General features: G+C 28.8%; 1 protein-coding gene across 1 annotated transcript in view; it reads right to left on the bottom strand.

Moving 5' to 3' along the window:
• Positions 1 to 7,603: 7,603 nt before the first annotated feature.
• Positions 7,604 to 15,642, bottom strand: part of LOC100204994 (E3 ubiquitin-protein ligase MARCHF5) — a 15,428-nt gene continuing 7,389 nt past the window's right edge. Inside the window, exons 2-3 of the mRNA XM_065792319.1 lie at positions 7,869 to 8,559; positions 7,604 to 7,783 (exon numbers count right to left, since the gene is read on the bottom strand). Coding sequence (XP_065648391.1) covers positions 7,640 to 7,783; positions 7,869 to 8,559 — 835 coding nt within the window. The 3' untranslated portion in view covers positions 7,604 to 7,639. The remainder of the gene's footprint in view (positions 7,784 to 7,868; positions 8,560 to 15,642) is intronic.

Raw genomic sequence — 15,642 nt, 5'->3', positions numbered from 1 at the left:
AAAAACTCGTAACACTGAAATAGGTCGATAATTTGAAACCAGACTTTCCTCTCCTGTTTTAAAAATGGGTGTAATAATTGCAATTTTAAGTTTATCTGGAAAAACACCTGTATTGAGCGATTTGTTAAAAACATCTAATAAAACATCTTTAATTAATCGATAGCAATCTTTGATAATGCTTGCTGAAATAAAATCAGTTGCTTTATTAGTATTTAGTTTTTTCATCGAATTCTCAAGTTCTTTACTAGTAAGTTTTTTAAATTCTAAGTTTTTATCAGACTTCGATAAATAGTTCGAGACATGAACAGGAGTGTGTTTAATTTTACTGGCTAAGTTTGGACCTATGTTTACGAAAAACTCATTAAATTTTGTTGCTACTGATCTGAGTGTCGTCAACGGTAATCACGCTTGGTAAGACTTTATTGTGAATTTTTTGTTTACCGAGAATCTCTTTAATTGCTGGTCGTTCACGCAGTACATTGGCAAATCAGCAGGCAAATTTAGTTCTTCTAAAAAAGAATCCAGCTTTCCTTCAATTAAGATACCTGTGTGTCTGCCTGGGAACTGTTGGACATGGGGTGTCCAGTGATGTAGTCTCCAATTTTTGTCAATAGCATGAAAAGTCCAAGAGATGTAGCTGTCCTAAGCTCTAGAAGTCCAATAGTCAGAAGTAAATGCAGCACTTTTTAGATTTGGCGTAATCTCCGTTATTATGCTTTTCATTCCAGCTTGAACTTCTCTTGACCAAATTGAAAGCTTTCTTGAATTTGTTGTTCTTTGATGACGGCTCAGTTTAGGTTTTGCAATGTCAAACAATTTTTTCAAACCTCTTCCGTCGACTGATAAAAAGGATGCCAGATCAGTGCAAAAGTAATCCAACATTGCAGAGTCAAACTGTTTTTGAATTTTTTTATTATTTTTTTCTTTCTCTGTTTTAATATAATATAAGATTTTACAACTTCGTAATATAAAATTTCAATAAATAAAATAAGTAAAACAGATAGGGGCTCAAAGAAGATGAGGATGACAGTACGTTATCGCAATCTTTTCATAGAGCCCTGAATTGAATGGAATTGTCTTTGTCATACTTGTACTTTGTTTCAAGCATTTCGACCATGGTTCGTTGTTTCTTCTTAGGAGGAGGAAGAAGAGAGTCGTCAGTTTTTTCAGAATACTCAACGTAATCTTGGCTGTGTTTTTTTTCGAGGTGACGATGAAGTCCGCTTGTGTTTCCATCTTTTGTTTTCGAAGACTTTTTGAACGCTTTACAATCAGCACCGTCACTTGTTTTTTGAAAATATCTCCAGATTTTGTTTTTTCTTGGTAACATTTTTGATCATTGAAATGAGGCAAGAATATTTCTTTTCAATATGAACAATATGTGTCAAGTTGAATTCCAATGGTAAACTAATGAAATTAAGTCGAAAGTGCAACATTTTATACAAAAAGTTTTTGTATTTAAAATCTAATTAAAAATATTTAAAATCTAATTAAAATTTTTTAATTAGATTTAAAAAAAAAATCTAATTAAAAAATCTAATTAAAAATTTAATTTGTTTTTGTCAAAAACAAATTAAATTTTTAATTAGATTTATTAAAATCATGGAGTCAAAATATTAATTAATTAAAAAAACAAATTATTAGGCATTTTGTAAATTATAATAATTTTTAATTTGGAAAATAATATAATGTTTAAGTCTCGTTCTACTTCTCGCGAGAATTTTCTATTTCTCGTTTCTCACGAGAAGTCCCATTTCTCACGACAAACGAGAACTAGACGAGATCTCGCTCATGGTTAACAAAGTATAATAAAATTCTAAATACTATTAACTTCCAATATTGCAAAAATTATATATATATATATATATATATATATATATATATATATATATATATATATATATATATATATATATATATATATATATATATATATATATATATATATATATATATATATATATATATATAAATTTATCACTTCTTTAATAAAACAAATATCTTTAATTGGGTCTTTTTTTAAAACGGTTAAAAAGTAATTAAGTTTGAACCCAAAAATATATCGTCAGTGAAACTGCAAAACCTCGTAACAGCAACTTTAGGGCTTTTATATTTTATTATTTAAAACGTTTCTATAAAGTGGTATCCATGTAATTGCAAAAGCTCTTAACAGTCCGACCAAAGAAGTACACATAATTTATCACGTGACATAACCACGTAATTGCATTAGCCCAAAATGTGAAAGCAAAACCACGTATCATCAATAACAAAGTATTTCTGACAGTACTTTTGGTGGTTATAGTAGTGTGCGAAAAATCGTTCAAAGATAATTTCCTTTATCAACGTAAATCGTGACAAATTTTTATTTTTAAACGACTACAAGAAACATACTAGAAACAAGTGAGTATAATTTAAATTATTTAGTAATTAGATATTTCTGAATAATTAGAGTGATTATGACGAGTTACAATATGCAGCGCTGATACGTGATCTTGCACTTCTATATATTGCTGATACTTGATTTTGCAGTTAAACCACAAATTTAGAATCGTCACATGGTCTGATGAAATTAATAAGGTTAATGGAGTTAGTTAGATTGCCAGTAAAATAAAATTTTCTAATAAATATAATTAATTGTAAGCTCTATTTTTTGTTTTTATTTGTTTACTATTACTTTGTAAAAAGACATGCTTAAAAGTAAAATCATATTATATCTAATTTATTATTGAAAAAAATCTGATAATCACTTGATGTTTGTGTAAATATTTTCAATACTGTAAATTTATTTTATGTATTATAATTGTAGGAACATTCACGTGGTTACAAAATAATGTTGTTGGCGAATTCGAAAAAAGTCAATCAACCGACTCCAGCCGTCAGTGAAACTGACTCTGGAAATAAAAAGGATCCAACATTAGACTCTTGTGTGGTTCGTAAAACAAGTGCTAGTGTAGATTATGATATGGATGCTGTCAACGACAACATTACTACAAATTCGTCGTTAATGAATGTGATATTTGGGGATATAGAAACAGCTAACATGTCTGATTTAATCAACTTTGAGTCAATTGATGGAGTTTTTGGCTCAACCAAAAATTAGGATCATAGTGAGCTGTCGACATAACACTTGTCCAATTCTGAAATTGTTATGGTAAACGATACCGGTGCAGAAAATGAATCTAGTGATTCCAGCGATCTTCAAGATTCTGGTTCAAACTATTCCGATGAACACGAGTCCTCAGAATCCTCCGACAATGATGAATCAGATATGGAAAATTTACCGCTCTCTTCTGGTGCTGCCCGCGTATCTGTTGATTCACAAATGTCGGCAACCAGTCACAGGTCTCCTCAACCCGGCTCTTCTTCGAATAATCGCGAGACCCGTTCATCAGTTCATGTGAGTTCAAATAATCAAGAACATCCCCCAAACTTTGAAATACAACCGTCAACAACAAAGAAAACAAGATGCAAACGAGGGCGAGCTGAACCAAATAACTGGGAAAGAAAACGTAATGTTCTAAAGCGAATGAAAGGAGAAGAGTACAGAGGTCTGAAAAAAAAACCGTGATGGTAATTTTGTACAATCAGAAGTAAAAGCACCACGCAATATAGGTCCTGCGTGTCAATCTAGTCGCTGTGAAAAAGCAAAGAATCGTTTTTGTCAAAGCTTCGATGAGGGAGATCGAGGAAAAATTTTCTCACATTTTTGGGGTAAAATGGACTGGGGAATGAGGCGAACGTATATTGCGACTCTCGTAGAATCGATGGAGCCAAAGCGAAAGACAGCCAAGACAACGCGCCGTAATTCAACTCTAAAGTATTTTTTAAAAAAAGACGGTAGAAGATTTCAAGTTTGCAAGAAGATGTTTCTTGCCACATTAGGAATGCGCGAGTGGCAGGTTCGTGACTGGGCGCAGTTCAGTCTAGATGGTAGTGGTATGCACGAAACCCTCAATACAAAAGCTTTACCAAAGAGAAATCGTTGTAATACTCCAGCTGATAATGAGAGGAAAACATTTCTGTTGACTTTTTTGAAAAATCTTCCCACTCTTCCATCTCACTATTGAAGAGCTACGACTAATAAACTCTATCTTAAACCACCAATAATGTCCGCGATGGTCTTGTATCGTTTACACGAAGAGTCATTTAATTCTCCCTAACTGAAACCACTCTTATGCGTTCATAATTTTACAATTTACAATGAGGCTAATGGTAACGTCACATGCTACTTATGGAATGAAAGCGAAGGAGGTTTAGACAGAGACGTGTTCGCGAGTATGATATCGGACCATGTGACAGCCTTTATCAACTCAAACCCTACATGTACGAGGTTGATTCACTACAGCGATGGTTGCTGTTATCAAAACCGAAACGCAGTTGTCTCGAATGCCTTGTTAGCCCTAGCAATTGAAGATAAGGTCACGATAGAACAGCACTACTTGGAAAAAGGTCACACCCAAATGGAAGTAGATTCAGTTCATAGTACAATCGAACTTTGTTTGAGGAATAAAGAAATTTATTTGCCGACTGACTATGTTGGCGTATGTCGCGAAGCGTGCGTTAAAAATCCATACTCAGTGAAATATCTAACCCACGACCCACTACGCACCGGTTTCGTACTATAAATCAATTAGACCTGGGTTTAAAACTGGTGATCCAGTAGTAACAGACATTAGGTGTATTATGTACACACCAGAAGGAATTATGAAATACAAGTTATTGTATTCAGATGAATGGCAACCACTGCCTAACGTGGTCCTTTCCTTCCAACAATTTTGTTTGCTGATGATTCTAATCTTTTTTTTTCTCACAGAGATGTTAAATCACTTTTTAAAATAGTTAACGAATAGCTATGTAAAGTTAGTGAGTGGTTTGAAAGTAATAAGCTTTCACTAAATGCGGATAAAACAAAATATATACTTTTTCATAAAGTAAGTAAATCTGAAAATATTCCTCTTAAACTACCAGATCTTAAAATTAATAACACTTTTACTAAAAGAGAATCATTCATAAATTTTTTAGGAGTAAAATTGGATGAAAATTTACAGTGGTATTCACATATAAATAGTATTGAAAAAAAAAATCTCAATAAATATTGCAATGATGTTTAGGGCGAAAGCTTTTCTAAATATATCATCCCTGAAAAAATTGTATTTTGCCTTTATCCATAGTTATTTGTCTTATTGTAATATTGTGTGGGGTAGTACTAACCATACAAAGCTAAAGAAACTCTACAACAATCAAAAACATGCGTGCATAATAGTATTTGGAGCCGACAGAAGTGGTACGTGCGAACCACCTATACGGGGTTCGCAAAGAACACTTCAACGCTTCCACTTCAACAAAGTTTTCAGATAACAATTTTATTGCTCCAAAATATAAATTAAAATTAACTTCCTATTCCCTTAAATACCGCAGACCTAAATTGTGGAAAAAGTTTCCAGAAATTGTTAACAATAAACAGACTACATTAGAGCAATTTAAGAACGAATCAAAACGATTATTATTATTTATGGATATATCCAACTTTAAATGTTTATTCTAAACTAAAAAAAATCATATAAAAAATAGATTTAATTGTGTCAGCGATTAATATAAATTAATACAAAATATTTAAAATATATATATATATATATATATATATATATATATATATATATATATATATATATATATATATAAAATATCACTGATGATGTTAATAATTTATCTAGTGATTATATTAATTATGAAATTTCATTTCTTGTTGTCTTTTATTCTCAATAAATTTTATTTTTTTGACTTTTTTATTTTTTATTAATGTATTTGTTAAACAAACTATTTTTTATTTCTAATTACATTAGTTATTTTCAGTTTTTATTTCTATTTGTTATTTCATATATATTTTTACGTTACGGCAATGTAGAATTTATTGCTATTATTTTTTTTTTAAATGGGGCTCGGCGATATGGATGAATACGCCTTCTTCTTGCTCCAGCCAATAGTTTGATAATTATTGTCGAGATTTTTTTTGATGAGAAATTTGAGCGAGATGTTTTTTGATGAGATAGATAATTATTGTGTCAACAGTCATAAATGTTTTTGTTATCGTAATATGTCACATGGAATATTAAATTTTTAATTGAATATTTAGGTTTCTTACAACTAATATCATTTAAATAAAATTAGAGCCTCAACACTAAATTATTTAGCAGGCTGAGGAAATTAAATTAATGAAACGTGCAAAATATAGTCTATACAACTTAGTTACCTTTTAGTGGAAAAACCTTGTATCTACCAAAAGCTGTCAAAACATGAATTACAAAAACACGTAACTGCTTTCCCCCAACCCCTAGTGATTACATTTTTTTCAAAATATTTGATATCAGTTAGAGACACGATATAACAATTAATAGCAAAAGATTATTATATGTAAGAATAAACTTTTTAATCTATTTATTTTTAATTCTCTCCTGAACATTTTTCAAAAAGTCAATTACGAGTTTTGCAGTTTCACTGACGATATCATAAAAGATACGTGGTCGCACCCGTTTTTTTCTAGAACAATTACTATCGTTTAGTAAGTGCAAAAATTATACTATGAAACGATCTTTTGGAAGCTTTTAAAATGAGTTCCAATTTTGAAAAAATATCTAAAAAAGTTACCGATTAAAAAAAAAAAAAAACATATTATGAATAAACTAAATATATCACATATCTTTTATTAATTTATTAATGTTTATTAAAAAAATTAGTATGAAACTTTTTAAAAGAATTTATTCAACTTTAGAGGACAAGTGTTTTTGAAAAACTTTTTTAAAGACATGAAAGGTTCTAGCGAGATTGCTTTTACATCTACTAATCAAACTGATACAGTTTTGAGTAGATTAAAGGAACTATGTTGCAAAAAAAAAAATAAAAAAAATTCCAGAATTTTATATATTATTTTAAACAATTATTAGCCGCTTTAAAAAATCTAGTTTGGTCAAAGTCAATCCCAGGCCCAAAACCATTCTTGGTGATATATTTCAATACGAAAACCATAAATTTAAAATGTTTAGCGGTAAAAAAACAGGGTGCGGCCAAAAAATAAAACTATCCAGTTTAGATTATTTGATTTTACTGACCTTTTTACATTATAAATTTGGGAAAATTATACTTGAAAAACTTAAACGGAGGTTGTAAATTTAATTTAGTGATTATCTTAAAAATTAATAAACTATAAAATTATTACAACTGGGGAAATAGATTTTAAAATTATAAAATGACATTTACAAAATCTATGTTAAGAACGAAAAACGCACCTCTGCATAATATTCAACTTTTTTCTCTGTGCAGTTTTCAAAAAGAAAAAAAAAACAACTAAAAATGAAGGCAACGTTAATATAAGCGGCAAAAAACACACTGTATAGTACTTAAGTGTATTAAGTTAATAAATTTTTCTTTGTTGGGTAATAATTTTTTTAAATATTTTCTTTACCACATATTAAAAGCTATAATATTTTGAAAATCATAAATATTTTCTTACGCATAATAAAAGCTATTATATTTTGAAAATTTTATAAAACTAGTATTATCATAAAACTCTAAGTTCTTAATTTTTTGCCTTAATACACTAAAGTACTTATAAGTACGCAATACTTTGTCAAAAAACTAATTTTTACAAACTTGTAGGTCTGTCATCAGATGGTTTTGAAATTGGTTCTACAAAGTCTTTGATTTGGCGACGAGCTAAACGTAAATACTGTTGTTGTCTGTAATATATTTGAATAACACCCTTAACCAATATGAAAGTTGCACCACCCTGCAAATGAAAAATTGAAAATGCATTTTAATGATTAAAACTCTGCTCTGTCAAAAAATAACAAATAAAGAAACAAATAACTTACTAAAATGACTCTTTTAAGAGGTGATTCCACCTTTGGGAATAAATAATTCCCAAATGCTGTTGCAAAAGTTGGAAGAGTAAAAGCACCACACAAAATTCGAGTAGAGCTATTTAAATCATTTTGTGACGTATCTTCTGGTTGTCTTAATGGCCTATTTTCTGAATCATAATCACCGAAAAGCTTCCTGAAAATCCAAAAACTTTGAGAATTTTTTCTCCACAAATTTAAAATATAATCTTCCCATCTAATCATTTTTGCTAGAATCAATCCGAATGGGATAACTGGAAGCCCAACTAACAAAAATAAAGGATCTGCTTTCTCTAGCATCTCAAACCCTTGCTTATGACCCATAACTTGCATAACTGATATTGCACCAAAGGTTACTGCAGACCAATATAATGAACCAATTACACCTCCGGCAGCTACAACATTAGATAGTTTGTTAATCATTTTGTCACCGCTATCTATAAGAAGAAGAAGTGGTCCTAAAGCTGGATAGTCTATAGTATATTCAGTATTGCATTGAGGACAAAAAACACGAACAGTGGGGTTTCCACGTTGTTTTTCATCAAACCATCGCTGGAGGCATGAATCGTGAACCCATTTTGTTGTTCCACGACACCTACATGGTCGACTCCACAAAGCACTTGTATCATCATCTTCTGTACCAAAACAAACCCAACATGTCCGCCTTGAAAATAAATACAAGAATTCATAAAAATCACTTAGCCATTTATTTTCATAAAATTTTTATTAATCAGAAAATTTTAAAAAATAAGTTTTCAAAGGAATTTCTTTTCCTTTGAAAACTTATTTTTCAAACGAAACAGAACTCAAAATAATTGCTTCAAAAAGTGCTTCAAGAAAGTTCTTAAATTCTAAATTTTTAATATTTTATTTAAACAAATTGATTTATAACGTTTTAAAACATCTCAATACAAGGACATCAGTATATGTTCATATTTATCAATAGCAGTAAAAATACTTACCTCTAGACCAAATATTGCCAATTCTTATTTTCACATTTTTAAAACCTTAATAATAACTGAGTTTTAATGATTTTTAATTAATGATTTTTTTACATTAACTGTAAATTAGTTTTTGAGTCTTTGATTTTTTTAAAATTAATTAAAAATGATTGACTTTTGAAACTTTCTTACAATAAAGATAATAAAGTTATACTATAAAAAGATCAAAATTACATTAAACCAGCAAGAGATGATAAAAAATCTCAATGTTATGTTAAACTAGAAGCGGATGATAAGAAGTCTTAAAAAACTCCAAAGCTTATTACAAAATTTTATCTATCGTCTTGAAGGTAAAATTTAAGGCTTTGTAAGTTTAAAAATCTTTTTTTTAAAAATGAAATCTTTTAACCTATAACTCAAAATAAGTTCGTGACCATTTTACATGAGAACCTAAAGTTTTTTATAAAAGCATATTCTTTAAAAACTATTCACTTATAAAGTCTTTTTTATTTATGAAGTTTTGAAATTTAAACATATGTGGAGTATTAAAACTCCTAATTTATGTTCAAAGTAATAAATATTTACTATAAAACATGGAGTATTTTTGAGACTTCCCAACTCTATTTAGGAATATTTTATAACCTATATTTAGTTAAAAATTATGAGTATAAATATGAAAACACAAAATTAGGGCCAGCTCATAGCCTATACAAAATATGTGAAACACTCAGGCGCAGAATTAAAAAGACACAAAATTGAAAATCCCTCCCCTCCTCAAAAAAAAACAAAAAAAACCGTCTATTAAACTGTACCACTTTGTTCAAAAATTAGACATTTAATAGATGTTTATAAACGTTTTGTTCTTGATGAGTACATAACTTTTTTGCCTAATTAAGATTGCATTCCCATAAGAAAGTTTCTTTTTTGTATCGACAAGTGATTCAAAATAGCAACAAATCTATACTGTCTTGAAATAAAATGGTTCAAAAAATATGTGTTTGGCAAAATAAGTTAAAAAAGAGAAAAAAACAAGCAGAAGCTTAAAAAAGAAAAAAACTTTATAATTTTCTTCAAACAGCTTTTATAAAAATTGCTTTTTTAAATGTTGCTTTTTTAATATCTATGAAAAAATAAAATAAAGATAAGTTAACATTAAAGCTGGATAAACTGTTTGATATTTTAAATTCTAAATGTTTAATTTATGATTGTAAAGAGTTTGGTTACAAAACCATTTGCAAACAACAAGCCTACATAACATCCAAACAACAAGCCTACATAACATGCAAAGCTCTTAGGAGTATAAAATTCCTATCATAGACATCTTTTATAATAAAACTGAAAGGGAAAAAGCTGGTTCTAAAGAATCGCTTCAAATATCTTCTAGAAATGAAATTAAATATGAGAACCCAAATAAAAATAAGAATGAAAGTTCATATGAAAAACTCAATGAAGGAGAAACAAACATAATTGGAATTGAAAGCATTAATGAAGAAAACTGTGAAACTAATGCAATTGTTGAGTTAAACTTGGTAATTGAATTTTCAAATATGAATTTGACTGTTAGTGTGAAATAATCATGATGATTTAGCAAATTGGCCATAAAATTTGTTAACCCTACTATTTTAAGAAATAGTTACAAAAAGACCTACAAAATTTTCTGTTTCTGCTTACCCAAAAGAGGATGATAACCAATCATTTATCAATTTACATTTTGATTGCAAAGCTCCTAATAAATAATCAACAGATCTTAGCTTGTTTATTCAGTTAAATCAAACAAACTATTTTTTTTTTGTTCTAAATTGTTAGTAACATTACTTCTAGTTTAGCAAAAACTAGAAAAATGACTGGATACATGTGACTAGAGATGTAACTTTTTAAAAAAAACGCAGGGGTTCATTTTTTGGGAAGTGTTTAAGAAATCAACATTCAAGCTACTAAATTTAACTTTAATGACAATATCTTTAATCATACTTTAATTTCAGATTTAAATAGAACAATTAACATTGAAATTTACAAAAATTCTTTTTATTTTGATATGCTTTAACATTAACACTGTAGGAGATGTCCTGTATGAAAACTTCTTAGATAATTTTATCTTCCTCTATTTTATATATAAAATAAGACATGGCCACTTCTGACTTTTAAATAGTAGGTTATTTAGTATGTTATACTCTGTTTTACTTATTTTCATATTTAATATAAATTTGTATTTACTTTTGCAGATATGGGAAAAGGTGGAGATCTGAGTCAGTGAAAATGAAGGCAAGCGGAGACTTCATTAAAATTGGGGACTATGACACATTGAGAAATTGGTGGATCTGTAGACTTGAGTCAAAAGGCATTCTACAAAATAAAGCAGAGGCTAGATTTTGGTCTAACTTCATCCCCACAATGCTCCACAGCAGGGAGTAAGAAAATCAACACTTCACATGCCAAAGGAATTCTTGTGTCCAAATGCCAGAAGAATCAGCAAACAGCTACATGATGTGATGGACCAACATATCAAGAACCACATTCATCGCCACCTCAATGTAGCGTATTCAAGGCTGGCTAAAATACCAGCCAACCACGCAAGAAACAATTGCTTAATGAGAAGCAGAAGGCTTGCGGTTTACAGTCCAGCCCAAGAGTTGGAGAGAAGAAGATTGAAAAAAGTAACAGAATAGTTTTTTCAATAGCTTAGAACTCTTTTTGTTATAACTTTTGCTTAAAGAGTTTAAATTTATTTAAAATAAATAGACAATGAATACGTTGTTATATTATCCTTTGGCAATTGATTATGGCGCAAATGACTATTCAACTAGCTGTCTTCCTTTTCCCTTTTGGGCAAATTTCATAACTTTTTCCTTCTTATCAACTTATTTATGTTAGTGTTTTAGGTTGTTTTCAGTGATGAGTCAACATTCTAAGTCCTTGATAATAAGTGCCAGTACGCTTGACATTGTTCTGGTGAGGAATACTTTCCTGACTGCCTGGTGAAAACTGTGAAGTATCCAACATCAGCGATAATATAGTCTATGATTTCAATCCATAGTGTTGGAAGGCTGTATTTAGTGGAGGACACAATGAGACAGCAACATAATATTAAAGTGTTGAAAAAAACTTGCTTCCTGAGTTGTTAATTGGCTTTCAAACAGGTGGAGTAATATTCCAACAAGACAATGCACCTTGTCACACAGAACCCGCAGTGCAACACCATCATTGATTGATAGAAGTCATGATAAAAGGAATTAGCCTGAGAGAAATGTCTTGCCTTCGAGACTAAGTCTCAGAGGCAGGGCGAGGAGTTTAGGTAGAAATAAATGGATTTCTGTGACACATATCACAGGTTTCATGGCTGTTTTAGAAATCCATTTTCCCTGAATTTTCCCTGAGTATTCCCTGATTTTCACCCGATTTCAAGTACTTTATCCCTGAGTTTGGGTGGTGATAAGTATAAAATTTTCCTATTTAATGTTGAATACTTTCGCAACTGAATCCATGTTTCCCTAATATTTTTATCAGAATTTTAAAGAAATTAGATACTTCTTCATAAATAATTGATAGCAATGTGTTAAAATAAAAACTTAAAATTTGTATATCGCAAAATAACTTCAATTTATATATAAAACTAAAAAACATTCCCTGAGTTTTTAAAAAAAGTTCCCTGAATTTTCCAGGTATTCCCTGATTTTTCAGAATTTAAAAACTTTTCCCTGGTTTTCCCTGAGTGCCATAAACCCTGTATCAGATGTTCATTCTGCTCCCATTGTAGCTGACTTGTGTACTAGAGAATTGGAAGAACCTATTGTGGACAACAAATCTCAGAAGATTGACAAGAGTGTGGCAGATTCCAGATAAGTATGCAGACTTATCTGGAAATTCAGGTTTTTGTGTACCATCGTCAAAATGCTTAATTAAGGATGAATCCTAATTAAGAAAATTTAAACGTAATTTAATTATTATATGGAATTAATTTTTCTTTTTGGATAAATAAAAATGAGTATAACCAAATAAACTATGTAAAAAAAACAAAAAAACAATTATAGTGTACTCAATTAATATTGCAATCAAATTTAATTTGAATTGGAAATTAATCGCTATAAAATTAGAGAAAAACAGACCAAAATAACTTAGATTTCTTTAAATCACCAAACTTAATTTATTTAAAGCAAACTTTAAATAAAAAAACTATTCATTCAAACTTAAAGTATGACTGTTTTGTGCAAAATTTAATTCTGATTAATTAAACACAAAAAATAAAGTTGATTTAATTAACATTACTTGAAGTAAACCAAAAATGACACAAAAATGAAAATTCTAGAAACAGATAAACCTATTTTTTAGTACTAACAATGAACAAGTATTGCTTTTTTTCAATTTTCTAATGTAGCTTGAAAAAAGAAATGGATGCAAAAAGAAGTTCAAAAAAAAAAAAAACTGTGTACATTTCACTCTATTTTACATGCGTATATTATTAAATCTGTGTACTGGTAATTATGGACAAAAAAAAGTTTGACAAAATTAAAATATAAATAATTTAAAATCAAATTAAATATAAATTTAAATAAAATTTATAAATCTTTTTTAATTTTAATCTTTTAATCTTTTTTTTATTTTAACTTGTCATAAAAAGTTTAAGATTCTCTCTAACAAGCAACTTATTCAATTTTTACAGAAAAATTTCTGTAATTAACCATTTTGGTATCAAAGATATTGATAAAATAGAAGACATGATTAATAAATGCAGATTTCTGGAAGAAGTATTGACTCATAGTGAATCAAATGATATGTATTCATATTTGTTTCTTGAAATTAGTTTATCATCATAGAAATTAAATGAGAAAAAATCACAAGAACCTTTGCTTAAATGGATCTAATAGCCAGCTTGAAGAACTGTTTTAAAATGTTTCTTAGTTGCTACCAACTTAAGTTTTTATTTGACTCTGGAAGCAGAGCTGGCATAATCAATTTGTTGGTCAAATATTTTACTTTTTTTATAAAGATAATTTCAAGAAATTAACAAAAAAACTTGAGTAATTTTCATGTAATGTAAGTTATTTTTTCCTAAAAGATTAAGTTATTTATTCCTAAAAGTCAAAAAACTTAAATTTTTAATTAATTTATGTAATTATTAAACCTTACATTTTTACATTTAAAGTTTTGAATAAAGTGCTTAGTTAAAGCACACTTTAATTTTGAATTTGCAAATTTTTCTAAAAGTTTTGGTACTTAAAAAAGTTTTTATTACTTACACAATAACGAAATATTTAAAATATGCTTTTACTCTTTGAGAAAAAACTGCTTTTGATTCCATAACTTTCATAAAATTTGATGAAAAATCTCTAAATAAGAGAGTGACTGATTATTTGCATAAAATTTGAATGAATAGAATTTCAATTGCAATTTTTTCAATATGTAACTTTTTTTTGTTTGTTAATTCACCTCTCCAAGGCTGAGAAGGCCATTACAGACGAGGAGGCTGCTTAATTGTGGTTGTAACCCTCTCTCAACTCTATAACTCCAAAACACGAACCTTGATGAACAAAGCCACTGCACGGAGAAACAAGTTGAGCGGGGTACTACCAGAGATATGGTGTGGATCGAAGTCAGAACCTCTCGCTTATGAAGCGAGCGCTCTACCACTACACCACTACCGCAAATAATAATTTATAAAATAAAATTAATAACTTATAAAAGCATAAAATAACTTATAAAATAAGAAACAACACCATCAATACTACTGATATTAAACAACGACTTCTAACAAGTGATAATACTTTTAAACAATGACTTCTAATGATTGATAATAATACTTTTAAACAACAACTTTATAAACAAAATTCGCAGAACAAAATTAGGCTAAACTTAACATGAAAAAATAAAAATAACAAGTAACTTAAGAGTAAATAGATAAAAAATTATTAAACTACAATTTGAAAATAATAAAAATAAAACTGAACTAAGATAAAACTCAAAAGCTAAGTGGAAATTATTTTAAATTAATATAGTTTTCATTTGAAATAAATAACTCCGAAACTTTGATTTTTTTTTTAACAATTTCATATTATATGAAACTCTTTTAAATAAATTAACAAACTACTTTTGATCAATGTTTATTGTTTTATCAAAATGTTTATTTAAATTATCAAAGAAAATTATATATAATATAACTTATTGTTTATGATAAAAGCTTTTTATGATAAATAACTTTGATATTTCAAAATAACTTTTAATTAAATGAAAATATATTATGCAAAACGCTTTTAAATAATAAAAAACTACTTCAAATGATTGTTTATAATAAAATTTTTTATTTAAATTATCAAAGAGCATCTATTTAATTATGGTGAACTTAGTAGTAGTAGTAGTAGTAGTAGTAGTAGTAGTAGTAGTAGTAGTAGTAGTAGTAGTAGTAGTAGTAGTAGTAGTAGTAGTAGAAGTAGTGGTGCCCTTTTGAGCGTGTTTGACACAGAATTCATGGCAGCCATTGCGACCGAGGTAATGGTGAGAAAGAGTCACAGTACTTTATTTTATAAGAAAACGTGAATGTTTTCTTATAAAAAAACGTATGCAAATATCTAACATACATAAACTTCAAATTATGTAATGTTAAAGCATACTAAATCATATATCAAGTTTTACAGTTTGACTTTCTCTTGAAAATTGCATTGCATCAACCTCTCCTTAATTTTGATTTATAGCATTTATTCCAGTAGCGTTTTATTTATTACATAGTTTTAAAATTTTCTTAAGCAAACATGCCAGCATGGCCGAAAGGATAGTGCGCAGAGCTTCTGAACAAAAAAGCTGTGGTTTGAGTCCTA

The sequence above is a fragment of the Hydra vulgaris genome, chromosome 03 (assembly GCF_038396675.1).
Source record: "Hydra vulgaris chromosome 03, alternate assembly HydraT2T_AEP".
Taxonomy (NCBI): domain Eukaryota; kingdom Metazoa; phylum Cnidaria; class Hydrozoa; order Anthoathecata; family Hydridae; genus Hydra; species Hydra vulgaris.
Note: the sequence above shows the minus strand (reverse complement) of the source record. Positions and strands in the feature narration are given on the sequence as shown.